Source organism: Melopsittacus undulatus, chromosome 4, assembly GCF_012275295.1.
Source record: "Melopsittacus undulatus isolate bMelUnd1 chromosome 4, bMelUnd1.mat.Z, whole genome shotgun sequence".
In the NCBI taxonomy this organism is placed as follows: Eukaryota; Metazoa; Chordata; class Aves; order Psittaciformes; family Psittaculidae; genus Melopsittacus; species Melopsittacus undulatus.
Genome location: NC_047530.1, coordinates 50,029,566 through 50,047,628, shown reverse-complemented (window position 1 = coordinate 50,047,628; position 18,063 = coordinate 50,029,566). Strand labels below are relative to the sequence as shown.

The 18,063-nt window shown below is 40.8% G+C and overlaps 1 protein-coding gene across 1 annotated transcript in view; it reads right to left on the bottom strand.

Moving 5' to 3' along the window:
- Positions 1–321: 321 nt before the first annotated feature.
- Positions 322–18,063, bottom strand: part of MUC2 (mucin 2, oligomeric mucus/gel-forming) — a 57,756-nt gene continuing 40,014 nt past the window's right edge. Inside the window, exons 37-55 of the mRNA XM_034061309.1 lie at positions 14,493–17,986; positions 13,197–13,502; positions 11,874–12,048; positions 10,710–10,957; positions 9,563–9,746; positions 9,227–9,431; positions 7,745–7,941; positions 6,973–7,042; positions 6,552–6,652; positions 6,356–6,387; positions 6,004–6,181; positions 5,333–5,437; positions 4,688–4,728; positions 3,904–4,026; positions 3,347–3,445; positions 2,532–2,660; positions 1,950–1,989; positions 1,541–1,670; positions 322–631 (exon numbers count right to left, since the gene is read on the bottom strand). Coding sequence (XP_033917200.1) covers positions 376–631; positions 1,541–1,670; positions 1,950–1,989; positions 2,532–2,660; positions 3,347–3,445; positions 3,904–4,026; positions 4,688–4,728; positions 5,333–5,437; positions 6,004–6,181; positions 6,356–6,387; positions 6,552–6,652; positions 6,973–7,042; positions 7,745–7,941; positions 9,227–9,431; positions 9,563–9,746; positions 10,710–10,957; positions 11,874–12,048; positions 13,197–13,502; positions 14,493–17,986 — 6,113 coding nt within the window. The 3' untranslated portion in view covers positions 322–375. The remainder of the gene's footprint in view (positions 632–1,540; positions 1,671–1,949; positions 1,990–2,531; positions 2,661–3,346; positions 3,446–3,903; positions 4,027–4,687; positions 4,729–5,332; positions 5,438–6,003; positions 6,182–6,355; positions 6,388–6,551; positions 6,653–6,972; positions 7,043–7,744; positions 7,942–9,226; positions 9,432–9,562; positions 9,747–10,709; positions 10,958–11,873; positions 12,049–13,196; positions 13,503–14,492; positions 17,987–18,063) is intronic.

The window sequence follows — 18,063 nt, the reverse complement described above, 5'->3', positions numbered from 1 at the left end:
GCGAGAAATAGATACCCCACAAGTTTAAGAAATATGTCAGTTGACTTCCTACAACTGAAAAAGAACTTTTCTTCCCTTTTAAAACTCAGGCTCATCAAGACAGCATGTGAGTAAGTACAAAATCCGTGGTTTTTGAAATGTGCTTTTAATTATTCAAAGGAAATAAGCTGATTATATAAGGAACCAACAGGCTGTGCACGTGGAAGAATACAAATCTGTGTTCTTATTTTGTGCACAAATAAATACAGCACTGTTAAAAATAATCAGAGAACAAACAGGATACTGTAACTGGGAAAAGCAAAGTTCAAAAGTTGTCAAGGAAGATGAGAATGGTGCATAACCCTTTTAGTTGAATGCTGCTAATTTTTTTCCTGTTCATTTTGATGTTAAGCTGATGGCCCTCTTGATACGGTCTAGAGTGCTGGCCTCGTCATTTTCTTCTGTGGTCTGCAGCTCACTGGACTGTGAGTTGCTGCATTCAGTGTTTTGACAGCTGCAGCTTTCCACATATATATATTTATGTGAAATTGATCTCCCATTTGGACATTTCAGTTTCACTTCCTTCATGGTAGTCCTTGATTCCCTGCAGCAGGAACAGCTGTGGTCCAGAGAATTGGCCTCAGCAGAATATCTGTTAATATGAAAATGGTAACATTACTCTGTGTTGGAAGCCAGCATACAGAGAAGAGGGTGAAATTAAATATGGAACTACTGTGAGAAGTTTGGAATAATATGTAGAAGAGCCACAGTTGTGGCTAATGAAAGTGCTAAGCTCATCTGACATAGCAATGTTTATAACAGTATGCTTTTAAAATTCATTGCATTTGCTAAGATTTTTTTTTTTCTTCTGGAAAAACAATTAGCATTGAAGTCCTAATAAAGAATGCAGTAAGTTCTAGGAGCTCAGCTTCCTTAGATTCCTCTCATCATTCCAGCCCTAACGGATATTAAATACACCAGATGAACAATTAAGGGCAGACAAAGCCCTGACCTGAGTAAAAATACTGCATAGACAATGGCTTCACATCAGTCAATTGGCTACAAGGGCTACACTTGCATCGTGTGAATCAAAGTGCATATCCCATACCCAGCAGTGTTAACAAGAAGAGAAAGCAGCAGCTCTTTCTGTTCCTATCTTACAGAAAAGTATTTTTTTGAAGCTTTGTGTTCATCAGCTTCCCAAGCACCTTTCCTAAGTGGCAGAATCTGTCAATATCAGTCTATAAACTGTGTCAAAAGTAATCTTTTTCTTGTTTTGGTGCAGAGGCAACCAGAGCAAGACTCTAAAATGATAAGGTATTTCAAAATACTGGTAAACCACTCAGCTAATAGGGGTTTAATCTGAGACTAAAGATCAGCTTTCTCCCCTGTAAGGTGCCCTGTGGCATATTTAGTGATAGGCAGCAAATGACAGTTTCTCTGGGGAGCCGATAATTTCAAACCCTCTGCATCTCTGCAGTCTACCTATTTATTGTTCTTTTTGTATAAATAAGGTCAGTGCAGCAGAATTCAAATCCCATTGTCTGATCAGTTTACTTACAGCGAGAAGGTTCCACATGTTCCTTCACATTGAGTCATGACAACTCTGTCCACAGAACGACAGCCCTTATAGAGGATAAAGTCTTCTCTTTGACGGACAGAACATGATGTAGGACTATCCAGGGGTATACCTACAGGGAAAGATTAGAAAATACTTTCAGTGAAACATCTCCAGAAGTTCCTTGCAGTTCAATTGCTGGATTTCACTACTGCACTCAAATTGTCTTTAGTGGTCTTTCCACTTCAGTTTCAACATTCTCAGAGACATGGACAGGGAATGCTTGGAATAACAAGCACAAATATAATCTCTTTGAATACAAACATATCAGCCTTTATGGCTGGGAAATGGATTGATACAAGAGGAAAATTCATTCTATGTATTGTTGATTCAGGTACATTGGAATACTTACAGGTTTTGCAACAACCGTTAGGTAAGAATGTAATAGTTCCCTAAAAGACAAAGAAACAGGGAAAATAAGATTATTTTCTTTCCCTTTACTAAAGCAGCTTTTATGCCAATACTGAACAGAGCAATTCCTCAATGGTTGGAAATAACCAGCAAAAACTGAAGAATTGTTCTGATAAAAAAGATAATGATCTCTTCCAGACTCGAAATATATCCATTTACAAAGGATTGTGAAAATTGAGATAATGCTTTGAAGGAAGTCTACAGTTAACATCATGCAATTTTTCCTCAGAAACAATTCCAAAAAAATTTTTTGCAGAGCCCCACACAAAGCAGTCCGCAAGGACTTTGTATCTAAGTGCTGAACAATGTGCCAGCTACAAGCCATGAACTATCACCCAGATATCTTACTTTATATACTGTATAGGTCTGTGCATGGATGGAGCAAAACTTTTGCCTTTGGGACTGACAGATTTTGGTGAAAGGTCATCAGAGCTTTATCTGACTTTTGTTGATAGTTAAGTGGCTGAAGTAACTGAAGTAATCTATACATTGAGTAGAGAGTAAATTTTCCATATTTACTTACGGGTTTGCAGCTGTCTTCATCGAATGCTGGGCAGGTTATCTCAGATTTGGAAGAGATAAGTTGGTTCTGGATATTTACACAGCTATAAATGGTGCAGTTGTTGTTAGGATCATTTTCAAACTCTCCAGGCTGCAAGTGAAATACAAAATGTAATAAGGAAAGCTGAAGGGAGCTCAGTCAGAAATTTTCCTGCCCTCTGACAATGACTCTCCTCATTGTTTCCCAGTCAATTATTTTAGCTTAACAGCCACTTAACAGCCATTTTAATTATTTTAGGTTAACAGCTTATTACATGCATTGCAGTATGCCATATATGGAAAGAATAGACAGTTTTATATGTGGTTTCCCTTGAAAAAGAAAAACCCCTCTGAAGTATGTAGAGTACACCAGAATTGTTAACAAAATAATCTATGCCAATGGATTTTGCCTAGGGAAAGCTAAACTAAATATGGTAATTAAGAGCAATCCTAAAGTTTCACCCTACAGGGCAATAAAATGGTTTCATATTCAGGCTTTACCAGTGTTTTCCAACACACAGAAATTACATAATACAGAAAAGCCCAAGCTTCCAGACATTGCAAGAAAAATCCTTCCAATGATATTAGATTTGTTATTCCAGGAAGAGCCTTCCAGAAAATTTGATTATAAAAGTCCTTTTTTGAGGCCAAAAAAAATGCAGATAGGCTTTGCTTTAGGTGAGCCTATGCCCTTTTAGGTGCAAACTTATACTAAGCCTTATCTCTGAAAAGGGGATGTTCCCTCTCTGAAGAGGGGAACTTTACAAATTTGGTAAAGAAGATGTAGAGCATACTTACACTCAAGATGAGGTCAGAATTGTTTGCTGTTTGTATGATACACTTAGTCTGCACACATCTTCCACAACATTCACCTTCCGCTGGTTGACGTTCATATCCCTAGATATTAAAATTAATTAAAAATGAAAGTACTATGATATATTTCAGAGAAATAAATGAACACATACTAACACATTAATCGATTATGCTTTGAAGTGCACTATAGATTTGTGCCTTTGTGTGCCTTTCAGTTTTCCAACCCAATGGAAGACAAGTAATACAAGCAGGCTATAGGTGGAATAAATTAAAACACTAAAATAAATATGCTAATAATTAAATATAACTCTACTAAGTGCTCTACAGAAATTGCCCAGCTAATTCAATATGAACTGAATACTATAAGTTACACAGTCTAGCTTCATGTAATAGACTGCTCAAGAAAAGTTGGTATCCATGCTGGAGTTGGACTCTGGATTTCTGCTCCTTGTCCTTTGCTTATACCTCTCATGGATCAAACTCCTTTTCACATACATGGGTATTTTGTCTTTTTGTTTGTTTGGTTGAAGTTTGTCACTTACTGGTTCGCAATACGTGTTGCATGGAATATGTTCACATGAGATGATATTCAGTTGAGTGCTGACGTTAACTTCATTAGTGCAGAAACAATTCTGACATTTATCAACAAAGACTGAGGAATTAGGCTATAAATTTTAAGACAAAAAGGTTCATATATTAATCAGACATGACATGTGTGACAGACATTTCTTCATTTCTAAAAAATCAGTAAACCAATCAGTAGAAAACAAAACAATCATAGCAACTATTGGATAGCTATTTGGTTGGACATTTATGAAGACAGCATTTTAAATACTGGATTTAATATGGCGTGTGTCTTTATTGAAGTCCTATATAGCAATTATAAACTCAGATATTTAAAGGATAGGTGTCATAAAAATATCTTCAATAAATAAATTACTAGACCAAACATACTTTATTAGGAATCTAAGTCTGTTTAGAATAATACCTATTTACAAATATTTTCATTTTTGAAAGCAGAGTCTTAAAATTGCAACAATCTGCTGACATCATAAGACATCAGCTGACTTTTTAAAATGCATGCACACTTAGCTCTAAACACAAATCTCTCTGCTACTGACATACAGATGGTGTTTCAGTCTCTTTTATACACAGCAACCTTTACAGAAAAGATTTAGGCTTTGTAAAATTGATGGACTCCTGATAGACATTTGAAAATTGCTAAAATATTGGTTGTACTAGATAAACCTCCTCATAATACTTCTGATAAAGTATGCTAACTGGTATTTAAACCATTTTCAGAAGACTGTTGAAATAGGAACTTACCAAGAATTCAGCATTCTGATGTACACAAACCCCCTTGGGAACTGTTAACAAGCAAGGAGATAGGTGGTTACACAGAGGGGAAAAAAAAAACTCAAACCTCTTCACCCTGCTCTAGTTAAACTCATTCCTTCCACAATGAATCACAATGCATATGGTCAAATACATTGTTTGTCCATTTCTGGTAGGAGATATTACTTACATAAATACAAGAACTAATACTGCATGTTTGAAAGGAAGATTTAGCCCTATATACTCAGTCCAGTTAATAGCCAAGAATGCACATTTAACAGGTACAAGTAAATCCTTGTTTCAATTACCAAGAGCAAAGCAGATTTTGTAAAGCTGTCTTCTACTGGGGATGCCTGGCAGGACATTTTCTTAGATTAAGCTGAGACCACAATCCCAGTTAATTCTGTAGTTGTACTTACAACAAGGAAACTTGAATTTCAGCCACATGAGCTGTATCTGATTTTGTAGGTTTTCAGCATAACCATAGCAGTAGAAACAAATGTTAATAGTAACCAATTTGTATAATCTGTTTGTTACCTCTTTCAACAGGCTACTGTATACAGTCTTACTAAGTGTGATACTAAATTATTCAATATATACTGCTAATCATTGTTAATATACTCTCAAGAGACTTACCACACTGGTACACAGGACAGCACTGACCCCTGGGAATGTGAGAATGAACTTCAAATCCCAGTGTACACCTGGGGGCATTAGTTGTACACAAGCTTGTATTGCATTCTGAAAAAAAAAGAAATAAGCCAGAAAGTACGCTAAATCATGGCTACAAGAAATAGCCATCTAATAAAGCATTTAGGATAGACTTCCTATTGCTAAGCAACAGTCCAGATCTCCAAAGAAACAAATTTCAGAAAGAGAACACATTTTTCTTAGTGAATCCAGGCACTGGTTTATGAACATTTTTCTACTATGTAACTACCAAGCACTAACAATTCTTTGCAGAGAAGTAGTGGACAACTGTTACTATGTCCAGTGTTGTAGATAATTGCTGCAAAACAAAAACCCACATAGAATTCAGTAATCTATCTGCATTTCACTTGAATAAAATGTGGTCCTGAACTTGAGAACTATAGATTTAGATGAGTCCCATAATTTTAAATTCAGTTATCCTATATCATTGAAATATTAAAATGTATTTTCCCTAACAGTGGGCAAGCTGATTTTAAAAAGCACAAAGACAGATTCTATTTTGTGCTGCAAGTCTCTGGTGCTAAACTAGTCCAGTTCTTTTTATCTTTCTCACCCTAAAAGGTACAGGAAGAATGAAAACAAGAGTGTAAACTCACTGCATGTGATAATGGGGCAGCAGGAGTCATCAGGATTGATTTCACTGACTTCACGGAGGCCTTCTCCATCACAAGTGGTCTTACTTTGTTTGGCACATTCATGAGGCTTACATACAATGCCGTTTCCACCTTCCAGGCAAACACAGTCCTGACAGTCTACTGTAAATTTTTCCCCAAACTGTCATTAAAGAAAATAAAGTGAGTGACTGCAAGATTACCAATTAAAAAGAACAGAAGTAAAAACAGGAATTAATATTTGGGAGACCACGAAACAAGACTGCACAAGTGGAGACCACTTTCCTCTCCCCAGGCTCAGCCTCTATTTGAAATACAAAAGCATATGGCAGCATACCTCTCTTGGTATCTTATCCACTCCGACACAGCCTGTGAAAATATCAAAATAAATTTCAATTACCACTGATATAACAGTATATATCTCTACTATATGTTGGATGAGTGCTGCATACAGTCAGATCTACGCTGCATACATCAAAAGGAAACAACAAAGAGGAAACAAACATGCATCCAAGTGAAGAAGTAAAACTCACCACATGTTTTTACACAGACATCCACACCAGAGTCATACAGCATTGTTCCATTAGGACAGAAACAGCCTTCCACTTGTTTAGTTGAAGTTTCATTTTGCTGGCTATATGAGACAAAATGTTCAGAGGAACACCATTACTATCATAGACATGCAGAGGAGGATTATGCCAAATAATCTTTCACTGAAGACACGGTGGCAAAGAATATGCATATTTGCGATTTAGGTCCTGTCAGTGTTCATGTTTGGTATAGCCAAACAATATAAACAGTAGAGGCACTCTGATTTAGGATCAAGAGAACAGTGGTACCAGATTCAACAGTCAATTTAAGACATAACAGGAGGTTGATTTCTCTTATCCACCTATGCATTAAATATGACTGAACAGCTACTTTTATGAACTATAACATGAAAGGAATATTTACCTTGATTTGCAGGTTATCTCTTTAATAGGACCACATGCTCTGTATTCTTTATCTGAGGGGCATGTATAAGCTGGAATGGGAGAATAAAAAGGAGGAAGAACTCAGTGACAATTATCATATAGAAGTCTCATGACTTTATGCCAAGAACTTCAACACTGAATACTCATTTTCATATGTATCTTTGACAGTCTTGAGAAACAAAGAGAAAAACTACCAGAACCAGGTATCAGACTCATGTCTCTGAATGGAATTATTTTATGCAATATAGCCATAAAGATCCAGAATCATGGAATGGTTAGGGCTGCAAAAGACCTTACCATCATCTAGTTCTAGCCCTCCCATGGGCAGGGATGCCTCACACTGTAATTTACATTAAAGAGATAAAGTTATTTTTTTTTCTTTTTTTTTTTTCATTAAAAAAAGATTCTCAAAGGGGAGTGCATTCATACCCATGTGTCCTCATCTTACTACAGCTGAAAAGGAATGCATATTAACTAAATACAGAGTGATCTGCTGATGCCTGCAAAACACAAAACTGCCCATGCACAAAGAAGTATCTACTGATACAGGTATTTCTGGCACAGTCAATTGATGTATATTTTTTGCAGGCTCATTTATCATTTCCACTGATAAAAATGTAATCTGTAAAATTACTGAAGAAAAGCAGCTGTTGTGATTTACTGGTGTCTTCATTGCTTGGAATACAGTATAACTTACTATTAGGACATTATTGCCAAAATAGTTCCATATAAGCTTCTGTAATAGTCTGGACAAATGGCCAAATACTTACAGCAAACACCATTCGTATGACTTCTCCAGTCAATGCATACACTTTGATCAGCACAGGTGGCAGCATAGATCTGCAGACTTGAGCATTCCAGGTCTAAGTTGGGAAGTACACAACTATCAAAAACACAGGCTGAATAGTACTTTTCAGGCCGGACATGGCCATGGCACGGCTCGAACACACTAGAAACATATACATTTATCTTTATTAGTTACTGAATAGTTACTGAATTCTTCAAGATGCTTAACATGTTATGATGTGGCATATGTGGTACTTCAGGAGATATGAACAAGGACTATATTACAGAGAGATTTTTACTAGGAACACTTATCTAGATTTTAACCTTGCAACGTATCTTAACGTACCCTCCTCTCACCTACAAAACAACCAGGCACCAATATTTTCTGTCCATGAATATTATCAAACCTGACTATTGTCCTGGGTTCGGCTGTAACAGTTATCTTTCTCCTTCTTTGTAGCTGGTGCAGTGCTGTGTTTTCACCTTTAGCCTGAGAACAATGCTGATAACACACCAATATTTTTAGTTGTTTCTAAGTAACGCTTACCCCGATCAAGGACTGTTCAGTCTCATGCTCTGCCAGTGAGGACGGGTACAAGAAGCCGGGAGGAAGCAGAGACAGGACACCTGACCCAAACTAGCCAAAGGGGTATTCCATACCACAGCACATCATGCCCAGTATACAAACTGTGGGGAGTTACCCAGGAGGCCCAGATCACTTCTTGGGTCAGGCTGGATATTAGTTGGAGGGTGGTAAGCAATTGCATTGTGCATCACTTATATTCATTGGTTTTTTTCCTTTCCCCTTTTACTTTTATATTCTCTCCCCTTGTTATTTCTCTTATCATTATTATTATTGGTGGTAGTTGTAGCGGTTTTGTATAATACCTTAGTTACTGGACTGTTCTTATCTCAACACACGGGATTTACATTCTTTCAATTCTCCTTCCCATCCCCCTGGTAGCTGGGGGGAAGGAAAAGGGCAAGTGAGCAAGCACCTGGATGGTTCTGAGTTAAAGGCTGGGCTTAAACCACGACAATCATGAACTACTTTTCTAAAACTAGTTCTAAAATATCTAAAGAAATTTTGTTTGTTTGGGTTTCTTTTCTAATTCCTGATATAACATTCTAAAAATTAAGATCTCTCTTTTCAGTTGCACACTGTTTTCTGCTAATTAAGCATAGGAAAAGACAAGAGCATAGAACAATGCAGGTCAGACATGTAAAAGAATGTGAGAACATCAAGAAAGTCTTATGTAGAAGCCAGACAGTTGGAAGCAAACTATCAGTAAAGAATGACATCTAGGAACAGTAAAAGGAACGGAAGGAACCCACAAAGCTATGAGAAATGGAGTAATAGTTAGAAAGACTTCCTATTGATAAATTAATCTTAAAATTGCCACTTAATTTGAAGATCAAAGGCTTATAAATCCCAAAGGAATGTCTACCTTCCCAAAAGAAGCTCGCAGATGGAAGATTCTTTGCAAGGCTGTGTTGGAATTCTGCTAGGTGCTTTTGTAGGAATTAGGCCTGGAGAGCATTGTGGTTTGGAGGGATCAATAACTTGCCAGTGATCTGCCATAACTTCGCAATTTTCTGCAATGTTTCCATTTGGCAACATGCAGTCATCTGCCATGTTGTTATTGCAAGTACCTAAAATTGGTAAGGGGAGAAAGAATTTGTGCACAGATTTGTTATCAAATTCCATTCATCTTTGGGGCAAGGCTGTAATTTCCCTGTTTATGGTTTTATGAGAGTACAAAAACTACAAGAGTAAGCCTTACCACACTGTCCGTGAGTGTTGTTGCCAAACAGGCTGTAGGGCATTCTGATAGAAAAGGATAAGCCATTGTAGGTCACATTCATTTTTAGTTCAGGAATTTCCACTACACGATTTATGCCTGATTCATAGATACTCACACCAAATTTTTTATAAGGCAAAGCCACTGCCTGTTTGTTTACTGTCACCTAATAAATAAAACCGAAAAGAGACATATATTTATTTTGACTTCAGAGAACAATCGACTATTCATTATTTTGCATTGGAGATAGAAAGTAAAAGCAAATAAGGTGTTTTTAGTTTGCAGCAGCTGCCCCTGTTTTCCCTTTTATGTTACTGGAAAGCCAAACTTCTTCTCCCTCAGCCAAAAAAAAAGGCCAGTCAGCCACTGATAAACTAGGCTAAAATTCAGAGTTTAAACCAGCTGAACTATAACACTCAATGGATTTATTAGAGTGACTATGACATTAAGGACATCCTATGAAAGTGCAATATCAAATCCTCCTAAATTCCTAGTGCACACAGTTTTAACTTTCTGGGCAAAAAGGGAACATGGTTATAGGAAAATTAAATGAAAGAAATAAGCCAACATCTGTATTATTTATTTAAACACAGTAGCTATATACCTATAGAACTAACACTACTACTTTTACTTGCAATGGTAGTTTGCTTTGCTTTACAGAAAAAAAAGTGGTCTAAATGTTGCAAATTTTCAACAATATGCTACAATCTAACTTGTAATATTCCCACACAGTAATGGACAAAACTAAACCAACCAAACCCCACAAAACCACAAACCCAAACACTTCTCACACAGTTTTGAAGGCTCAGAACTGGGACATCATGTTTATCAATTAAATAAATACATAATAGCCCCTATTCTGCAAAATGAAAACACTGACACCAATCAAAGCTAGTAATTTCACTTTAAAAATATGCTTAAGGCCGAGACTTTAAATCTTATGTCTAATTTATGTTATAACCTCCCATTCAACATTTGTTATTTTCTTTTGTGGAAAAGTCCAAGCTAGTATTAATTCTGAAACATAGATTTAATTTTATTTTTTTTCCTTGATATTGTGCACATAATTATTAAGTTGATGTTACACTATTATTTTAACCAAGAAATCAAACATAGCATTTTACAATACCTCTACTTGCAGAGTATTTTGTTTGACTGTTGCTATGCGCACTTCCTGAGTCTCATGTCTCACAATGAGTGTTCGAGGACAGGAGACTACATCCGGTACATCACAATTGTAGTTATCAATGTAGACACCAAAGTTGTCAACTTTCTTATCAATCTCTTCCACAAGGACATATGTACAATTCCCTTGATAGCTATAGTACAGTCCATCAAAAGTCATGTAATGTGGGTCTCCCCAACCAGTGCAGTAGCCTACAGAAACATACAGCTAGATTAGGTACTTATGGCAACACACAGAATTAGGCCAGACTAAAACAAAATCTGTAGGGATTCATTTCATGTAACTTTAAGCATTTTTAAAGTGTATATGTCAATGCATGAGCTCATTATCTATAACACATAAACAGTAGAGAAAAACAGGCACTTTCAGGGCACAGTTCATCTGACATTTCTGATAATGGAGAATAGGATTAACTTCATCCTAGACATACCATTACAGATAGCTTGACCAAGTTCATCTAGTTCCAACCCTCCTGCCACAGGCAGGGACACCTTCCACTATATCAGATTGCTCAAAGCCCTGTCCAACCTGGCCTTGAACACTTCCAGGGATGGGGCAGCCACAGCTTCTCTGGGCAACTTGTTCCAGTGCCTCACCACCCTCACAGTGATGTATTTCTTCCTAATATCTAATCTGAATCTACCGTCTTTCAGTTTAAAGCCATTCCCCTTTTTCCTATCACTACCTGCTTTTATAAAAAATCCCTCTCCTGCCTTCTTGTAGGCATCTTTTGATGCAGTAGCCAGGATACGGTTCACTTTCTGGGCTGCAAGTGCACATTGTGCTGAGCCCCTCATCAAACAAAACTCCCAAGTATATGTAGGCTTCTAGCCTTTAGATAGATGTCTGCATCTGGATATTTACATCCTGCCTTGGGAGACCAATTACTTCTCCTAACACAGTAATTATATAGAAATTACAGCATATAAATAAAAGCCCCCAGTAGCTAAAAAGAATCATTGAAGCACTGCAAATAGTCCAACACTAAAAGTCTGAGGGCCACAGCCTTGTGTGATACTTATCCCCTAATAAAAAAATACTGCTGCTCTTGACACTAGCATTGTTCCCACAGACAATGACAAAATATTCAACAAAATATATACTTACAATCACATTCCCAGTGCCAACAGCATCCATCCTCATCAATGACTTGCACAGGAGAAAGCCCATTGGCACATGTAGGTTTAGGAGGTGGATTACAGATTATAGGAACCACCTGGATTATATCATCTTCTATGCATATTGCCATAGTGCAGTTGCAGAGCCACCATGACTCACCTGGCTGTGTTTGGAAAGAGAGTATTTGATGGAAGAGAGAGAGAAACCTTATGGTCAGATTACCAACACTTATGCCTGAAAATCTTTTGCAGTGTTTTAAAATGTCATATTTTTATTGATGATTTTTTTCCCAACAGAAGTCTCAAAATCGGAAGTGCAGCAGGCAGCACAAAGGCCTGCAGGGTGAACTAGCACTACTGAGAGCTGCTAATTGAAAAGCATTACTTATAAAAGTCAAACCAGTAACCTGAAGTGGGAATTGCCTTTTTGAGTTTCGGGTATCTAAAAGTTAAATGTCTGATATAATTTCATCATCTAGACTCCATTTCTAAGCCAGTATCAGTGAAAGATACTGGTCCAGATCCATGATGAATATTTAAGCAATCCCCTTCCATGAATGCCTAGAACAGATTAACAGCTAAAGCCACAGTGAACACCAGCTATTTGGGAGGTAATGCCTAAGGTCATTACATGCATGCATTGTGATTGTATGCATTTTGTCTATCTTCTAACAGTTTTTCAGCCATGTATAATAATGTATACTAAGCAAATTGATAAACATCTAAGCTGAGAGGAGGCTTTAAAAATGTACAAAACATTAGCTTGTCTGTGCCAGAAGTGGAGGGTTCAAAAAACCTCAGAACTCTGAGTCAAATTTCATTAGCATTTGAACGTGCTGATCTGTTTCATAGTACTCTCCTGAAATCAGCCTATGACCCAGTATGACTCACTCTAAAGAGAGACTACTTCAACCCTGTGGTTCCTTGTTGGGCTGCACTGGAAACACATAAACAACTTTTACCCACTCTAGACTTATTCAAAAGCAGAAATAAAAAAGATAGTTTAGCACCACTTTGCTATTGTTTACCTGTTCATCAAAGCTATCCTACAATAAATAGGAACACAGAATTTTGATCTACATGCCTGAAAAATCCTTTTTAAAACTCCTTTTTAAAAATCCTTTGAAGAACTAATGGCAGTATATAAGCTATCAAACTGAATATCATTGGAAATCATGCTGATACTGAAAAAAAACATAAATAAATAGAATGGATTAAAACTTGTTTTTCTTTCCAGATTAATACCTCCTCTATATGTTATTAACACAGAAATTATGTGGTTAGTCTCCATTCACAGCAGAAATATACTCACCGCGTAAGATTCATTAGGTGAAATAGAACAATTTTTTCCAGGAGTGGTTGGTGGTAGACTTAGAGTTGAACTTGAAGCACTGAATTTAGTAACTGTACTGTATGTAGAGCTTCCTGGAATAGTGACTGCACTTGAGCTAGCAACTGGAACAGACATACTAGTTGAGCCAGAGGAAAGAATTCCAGAGGTGGTGGTAGTTGCAGTGATTGTGGCAAAATTACTAGAGGTAGTTCCTGAAGTCGTGGTAAAAGATTCTGTTGGAGTTGTACCAGAGGTGGTGACCAACATGGGACTTGATACAGATGACTGAGGTATAGTAGTGCTGGGTGTAGGCTCTGCAGAAGATAGTCCCACAGTTGTTGCTGTGTTGATGGCAGTAGATCTTACTAAAGTAGTGTAAGCTGCAGTACTTGACAGGGGGCTACCAGTTTCTGTTACTGTCGGGGTGCTGAAGGGAAGCAGTTCTGAAGCTGTGGGGCCCAAAGTGGTAGTTTTGGTGGTCAATCCAGTATCAGTGACTCCAGACGTGGTGGCTGTGACTGAGGTGGTTGATAACGGTGGAGGTGAGACAGTACTGCTGTATGTAGGTTCTGATGTTGATATTACTGAAGTTGTGGTGGTGGTAACAGTTGATCCAGTTGCAGTAGTACTAGTTGCAGCTGTTATCATAGGACTAGATGTCTCTGTTAACACTGTGGTACTGGGGGAAGGAGGTCCTGAGCGTGTTGGGCCTGATATGGTAGTCTTGGTGGTTGATCCTGTTCCAGCAATACCAGATGTGGAGGCTGTCACAGAGATTGTAGGTACTGGTGGTGGTGATAAAGAAGTGCTGCTTGTAGGCTCTGGCGTGGATGATCCTGAAATTGAGGTGCTGGTAACAGGTGATCTTGTTAACATACTGCTAGTTGCAGTTGTTGTCAAAGGACTAGATGTCTCTGTTATCACTGTGGTACTGGGGGAAGGAGGTCCTGAGGCTGTTGGGCTTGAAATAGTACTCTTGGTGGCGGATCCTGTTCCAGAAATACCAGATGTGGTGGCTGTCACTGGGGTTGTAGATACCGAGGGTGGTGATACAGTAGTGCTGCTTGTAGGCTCTGGCAGGGGTGATTCTGAACTTGTGGTGGTGGTAACAGTTGATCTTGTTGATGTACTCCTAGTTGCAGTTGTTGTCAAAGGACTAGACCTCTCTGTTACCACTGTGGTAGTGGGGGGAGGAAGTCGTGAGGATGTGGGGCTTGATATGGTGGTTTTGGAGGTGGATGCTGTTTCAGTGACTCCAGACGTTGTGGCTGTCACTGGGGTTGTTGATACTGGTGGTGGTGATACAGTAGTGCTGCTTGTAGGCTCTGGCATGGGTGATCCTGAAGTTGTGGTGCTTATGGTGGTTGTAGGTGATGTGCTTGTGGGGCTCCCTGTCCCAGTGGAGGTGGTCTCTTGGCTCGATGTTTCCGTTACAATTGTGGTGCTGATGTGAGGTGTTTCTGAGGATGTGGGGCTTGATGTGGTGGTTTTGGTGGTCGATCCTGTTTCAGTGACTCCAGACGTCGTGGCTGTCACTGGGGTTGTTGATACTGGGGGTGGTGATACAGTAGTGCTGCTTGTAGGCTCTGGCATGGGTGATCGTGGGGTTGTAGTGCTTATGGTGGTTGTAGGTGATGTGCTTGTGGGGCTCCCTGTCCCAGTGGAGGTGGTCTCCTGGCTCGATGTTTCCGTTACAATTGTGGTGCTGATGTGAGGTGTTTCTGAGGATGTGGGGCTTGATGTGGTGGTTTTGGTGGTCGATCCTGTTTCAGTGACTCCAGACGTCATGGCTGTCACTGGGGTTGTTGATACTGGGGGTGGTGATACAGTAGTGCTGCTTGTAGGCTCTGGCGTGGGTGATCCTGAAGTTGTGGTGCTTATGGTGGTTGAAGGTGATGTGCTTGTGGGGCTCCCTGTCCCAGTGGAGGTGGTCTCCTGGCTCGATGTTTCCGTTACAATTGTGGTGCTGATGTGAGGGGTTTCTGAGGATGGGGGGCTTGATGTAGTGGTTTTGGTGGTCGATCCTGTTTCAGTGACTCCAGACGTCGTGGCTGTCACTGGGGTTGTTGATACTGGGGGTGGTGATACAGTAGTGCTGCTTGTAGGCTCTGGCATGGGTGATCGTGGGGTTGTAGTGCTTATGGTGGTTGTAGGTGATGTGCTTGTGGGGCTCCCTGTCCCAGTGGAGGTGGTCTCCTGGCTCGATGTTTCCGTTACAATTGTGGTGCTGATGTGAGGTGTTTCTGAGGATGTGGGGCTTGATGTGGTGGTTTTGGTGGTCGATCCTGTTTCAGTGACTCCAGACGTCATGGCTGTCACTGGGGTTGTTGATACTGGGGGTGGTGATACAGTAGTGCTGCTTGTAGGCTCTGGCGTGGGTGATCCTGAAGTTGTGGTGCTTATGGTGGTTGAAGGTGATGTGCTTGTGGGGCTCCCTGTCCCAGTGGAGGTGGTCTCCTGGCTCGATGTTTCCGTTACAATTGTGGTGCTGATGTGAGGTGTTTCTGAGGATGTGGGGCTTGATGTGGTGGTTTTGGTGGTCGATCCTGTTTCAGTGACTCCAGACGTCGTGGCTGTCACTGGGGTTGTTGATGCTGGGGGTGGTGATACGGTAGTCCTGCTTGTAGGCTCTGGTATGGGTGATCCTGAAGTTGTGGTGCTTATGGTGGTTGAAGGTGATGTGCTTGTGGGGCTCCCTGTCCCAGTGGAGGTGGTCTCCTGGCTCGATGTTTCCGTTACAATTGTGGTGCTGATGTGAGGTGTTTCTGAGGATGTGGGGCTTGATGTGGTGGTTTTGGTGGTCGATCCTGTTTCAGTGACTCCAGACGTCGTGGTTGTCACTGGGGTTGTTGATACTGGGGGTGGTGATACGGTAGTGCTGCTTGTAGGCTCTGTCATGGGTGATCCTGAAGTTGTGGTGCTTATGGTGGTTGAAGGTGATGTGCTTGTGGGGCTCCCTGTCCCAGTGGAGGTGGTCTCCTGGCTCGATGTTTCCGTTACAATTGTGGTGCTGATGTGAGGTGTTTCTGAGGATGTGGGGCTTGATGTGGTGGTTTTGGTGGTCGATCCTGTTTCAGTGACTCCAGACGTCATGGCTGTCACTGGGGTTGTTGATACTGGGGGTGGTGATACAGTAGTGCTGCTTGTAGGCTCTGGCGTGGGTGATCCTGAAGTTGTGGTGCTTATGGTGGTTGAAGGTGATGTGCTTGTGGGGCTCCCTGTCCCAGTGGAGGTGGTCTCCTGGCTCGATGTTTCCGTTACAATTGTGGTGCTGATGTGAGGTGTTTCTGAGGATGTGGGGCTTGATGTGGTGGTTTTGGTGGTCGATCCTGTTTCAGTGACTCCAGACGTCGTGGTTGTCACTGGGGTTGTTGATACTGGGGGTGGTGATACAGTAGTGCTGCTTGTAGGCTCTGTCATGGGTGATCCTGAAGTTGTGGTGCTTATGGTGGTTGAAGGTGATGTGCTTGTGGGGCTCCCTGTCCCAGTGGAGGTGGTCTCCTGGCTCGATGTTTCCGTTACAATTGTGGTGCTGATGTGAGGTGTTTCTGAGGATGTGGGGCTTGATGTGGTGGTTTTGGTGGTCGATCCTGTTTCAGTGACTCCAGACGTCATGGCTGTCACTGGGGTTGTTGATACTGGGGGTGGTGATACAGTAGTGCTGCTTGTAGGCTCTGGCGTGGGTGATCCTGAAGTTGTGGTGCTTATGGTGGTTGAAGGTGATGTGCTTGTGGGGCTCCCTGTCCCAGTGGAGGTGGTCTCCTGGCTCGATGTTTCCGTTACAATTGTGGTGCTGATGTGAGGTGTTTCTGAGGATGTGGGGCTTGATGTGGTGGTTTTGGTGGTCGATCCTGTTTCAGTGACTCCAGACGTCATGGCTGTCACTGGGGTTGTTGATACTGGGGGTGGTGATACGGTAGTCCTGCTTGTAGGCTCTGGCATGGGTGATCGTGGAGTTGTAGTGCTTATGGTGGTTGTAGGTGATGTGCTTGTGGGGCTCCCTGTCCCAGTGGAGGTGGTCTCCTGGCTCGATGTTTCCGTTACAATTGTGGTGCTGATGTGAGGTGTTTCTGAGGATGTGGGGCTTGATGTGGTGGTTTTGGTGGTCGATCCTGTTTCAGTGACTCCAGACGTCGTGGCTGTCACTGGGGTTGTTGATACTGGGGGTGGTGATACAGTAGTGCTGCTTGTAGGCTCTGGTATGGGTGATCCTGAAGTTGTGGTGCTTATGGTGGTTGAAGGTGATGTGCTTGTGGGGCTCCCTGTCCCAGTGGAGGTGGTCTCCTGGCTCGATGTTTCCGTTACAATTGTGGTGCTGATGTGAGGGGTTCCTGAGGATGTGGGGCTTGATGTGGTGGTTTTGGTGGTTGATCCTGTTTCAGTGACTCCAGACGTCATGGCTGTCACTGGGGTTGTTGATACTGGGGGTGGTGATATGGTAGTCCTGCTTGTAGGCTCTGGCATGGGTGATCGTGGAGTTGTGGTGCTTATGGTTGTTGAAGGTGATGTGCTTGTGGGGCTCCCTGTCCCAGTGGAGGTGGTCTCCTGGCTCGATGTTTCCGTTACAATTGTGGTGCTGATGTGAGGTGTTTCTGAGGATGTGGGGCTTGATGTGGTGGTTTTGGTGGTCGATCCTGTTTCAGTGACTCCAGATGTGGTGGCTGTCACTGGGGTTGTTGATTCCGGGAGTGGTGATACAGTAGTGCTGCTTGTAGGCTCTGGCGTGGGTGATCGTGGAGTTGTAGTTCTTATGGTGGTTGTAATTAATTCTACAAATATTTGAAAAATAAATCAATATCACTCCTTTAGATTTACTATTAAGACACATTTTAGGCTGGCAATAAAA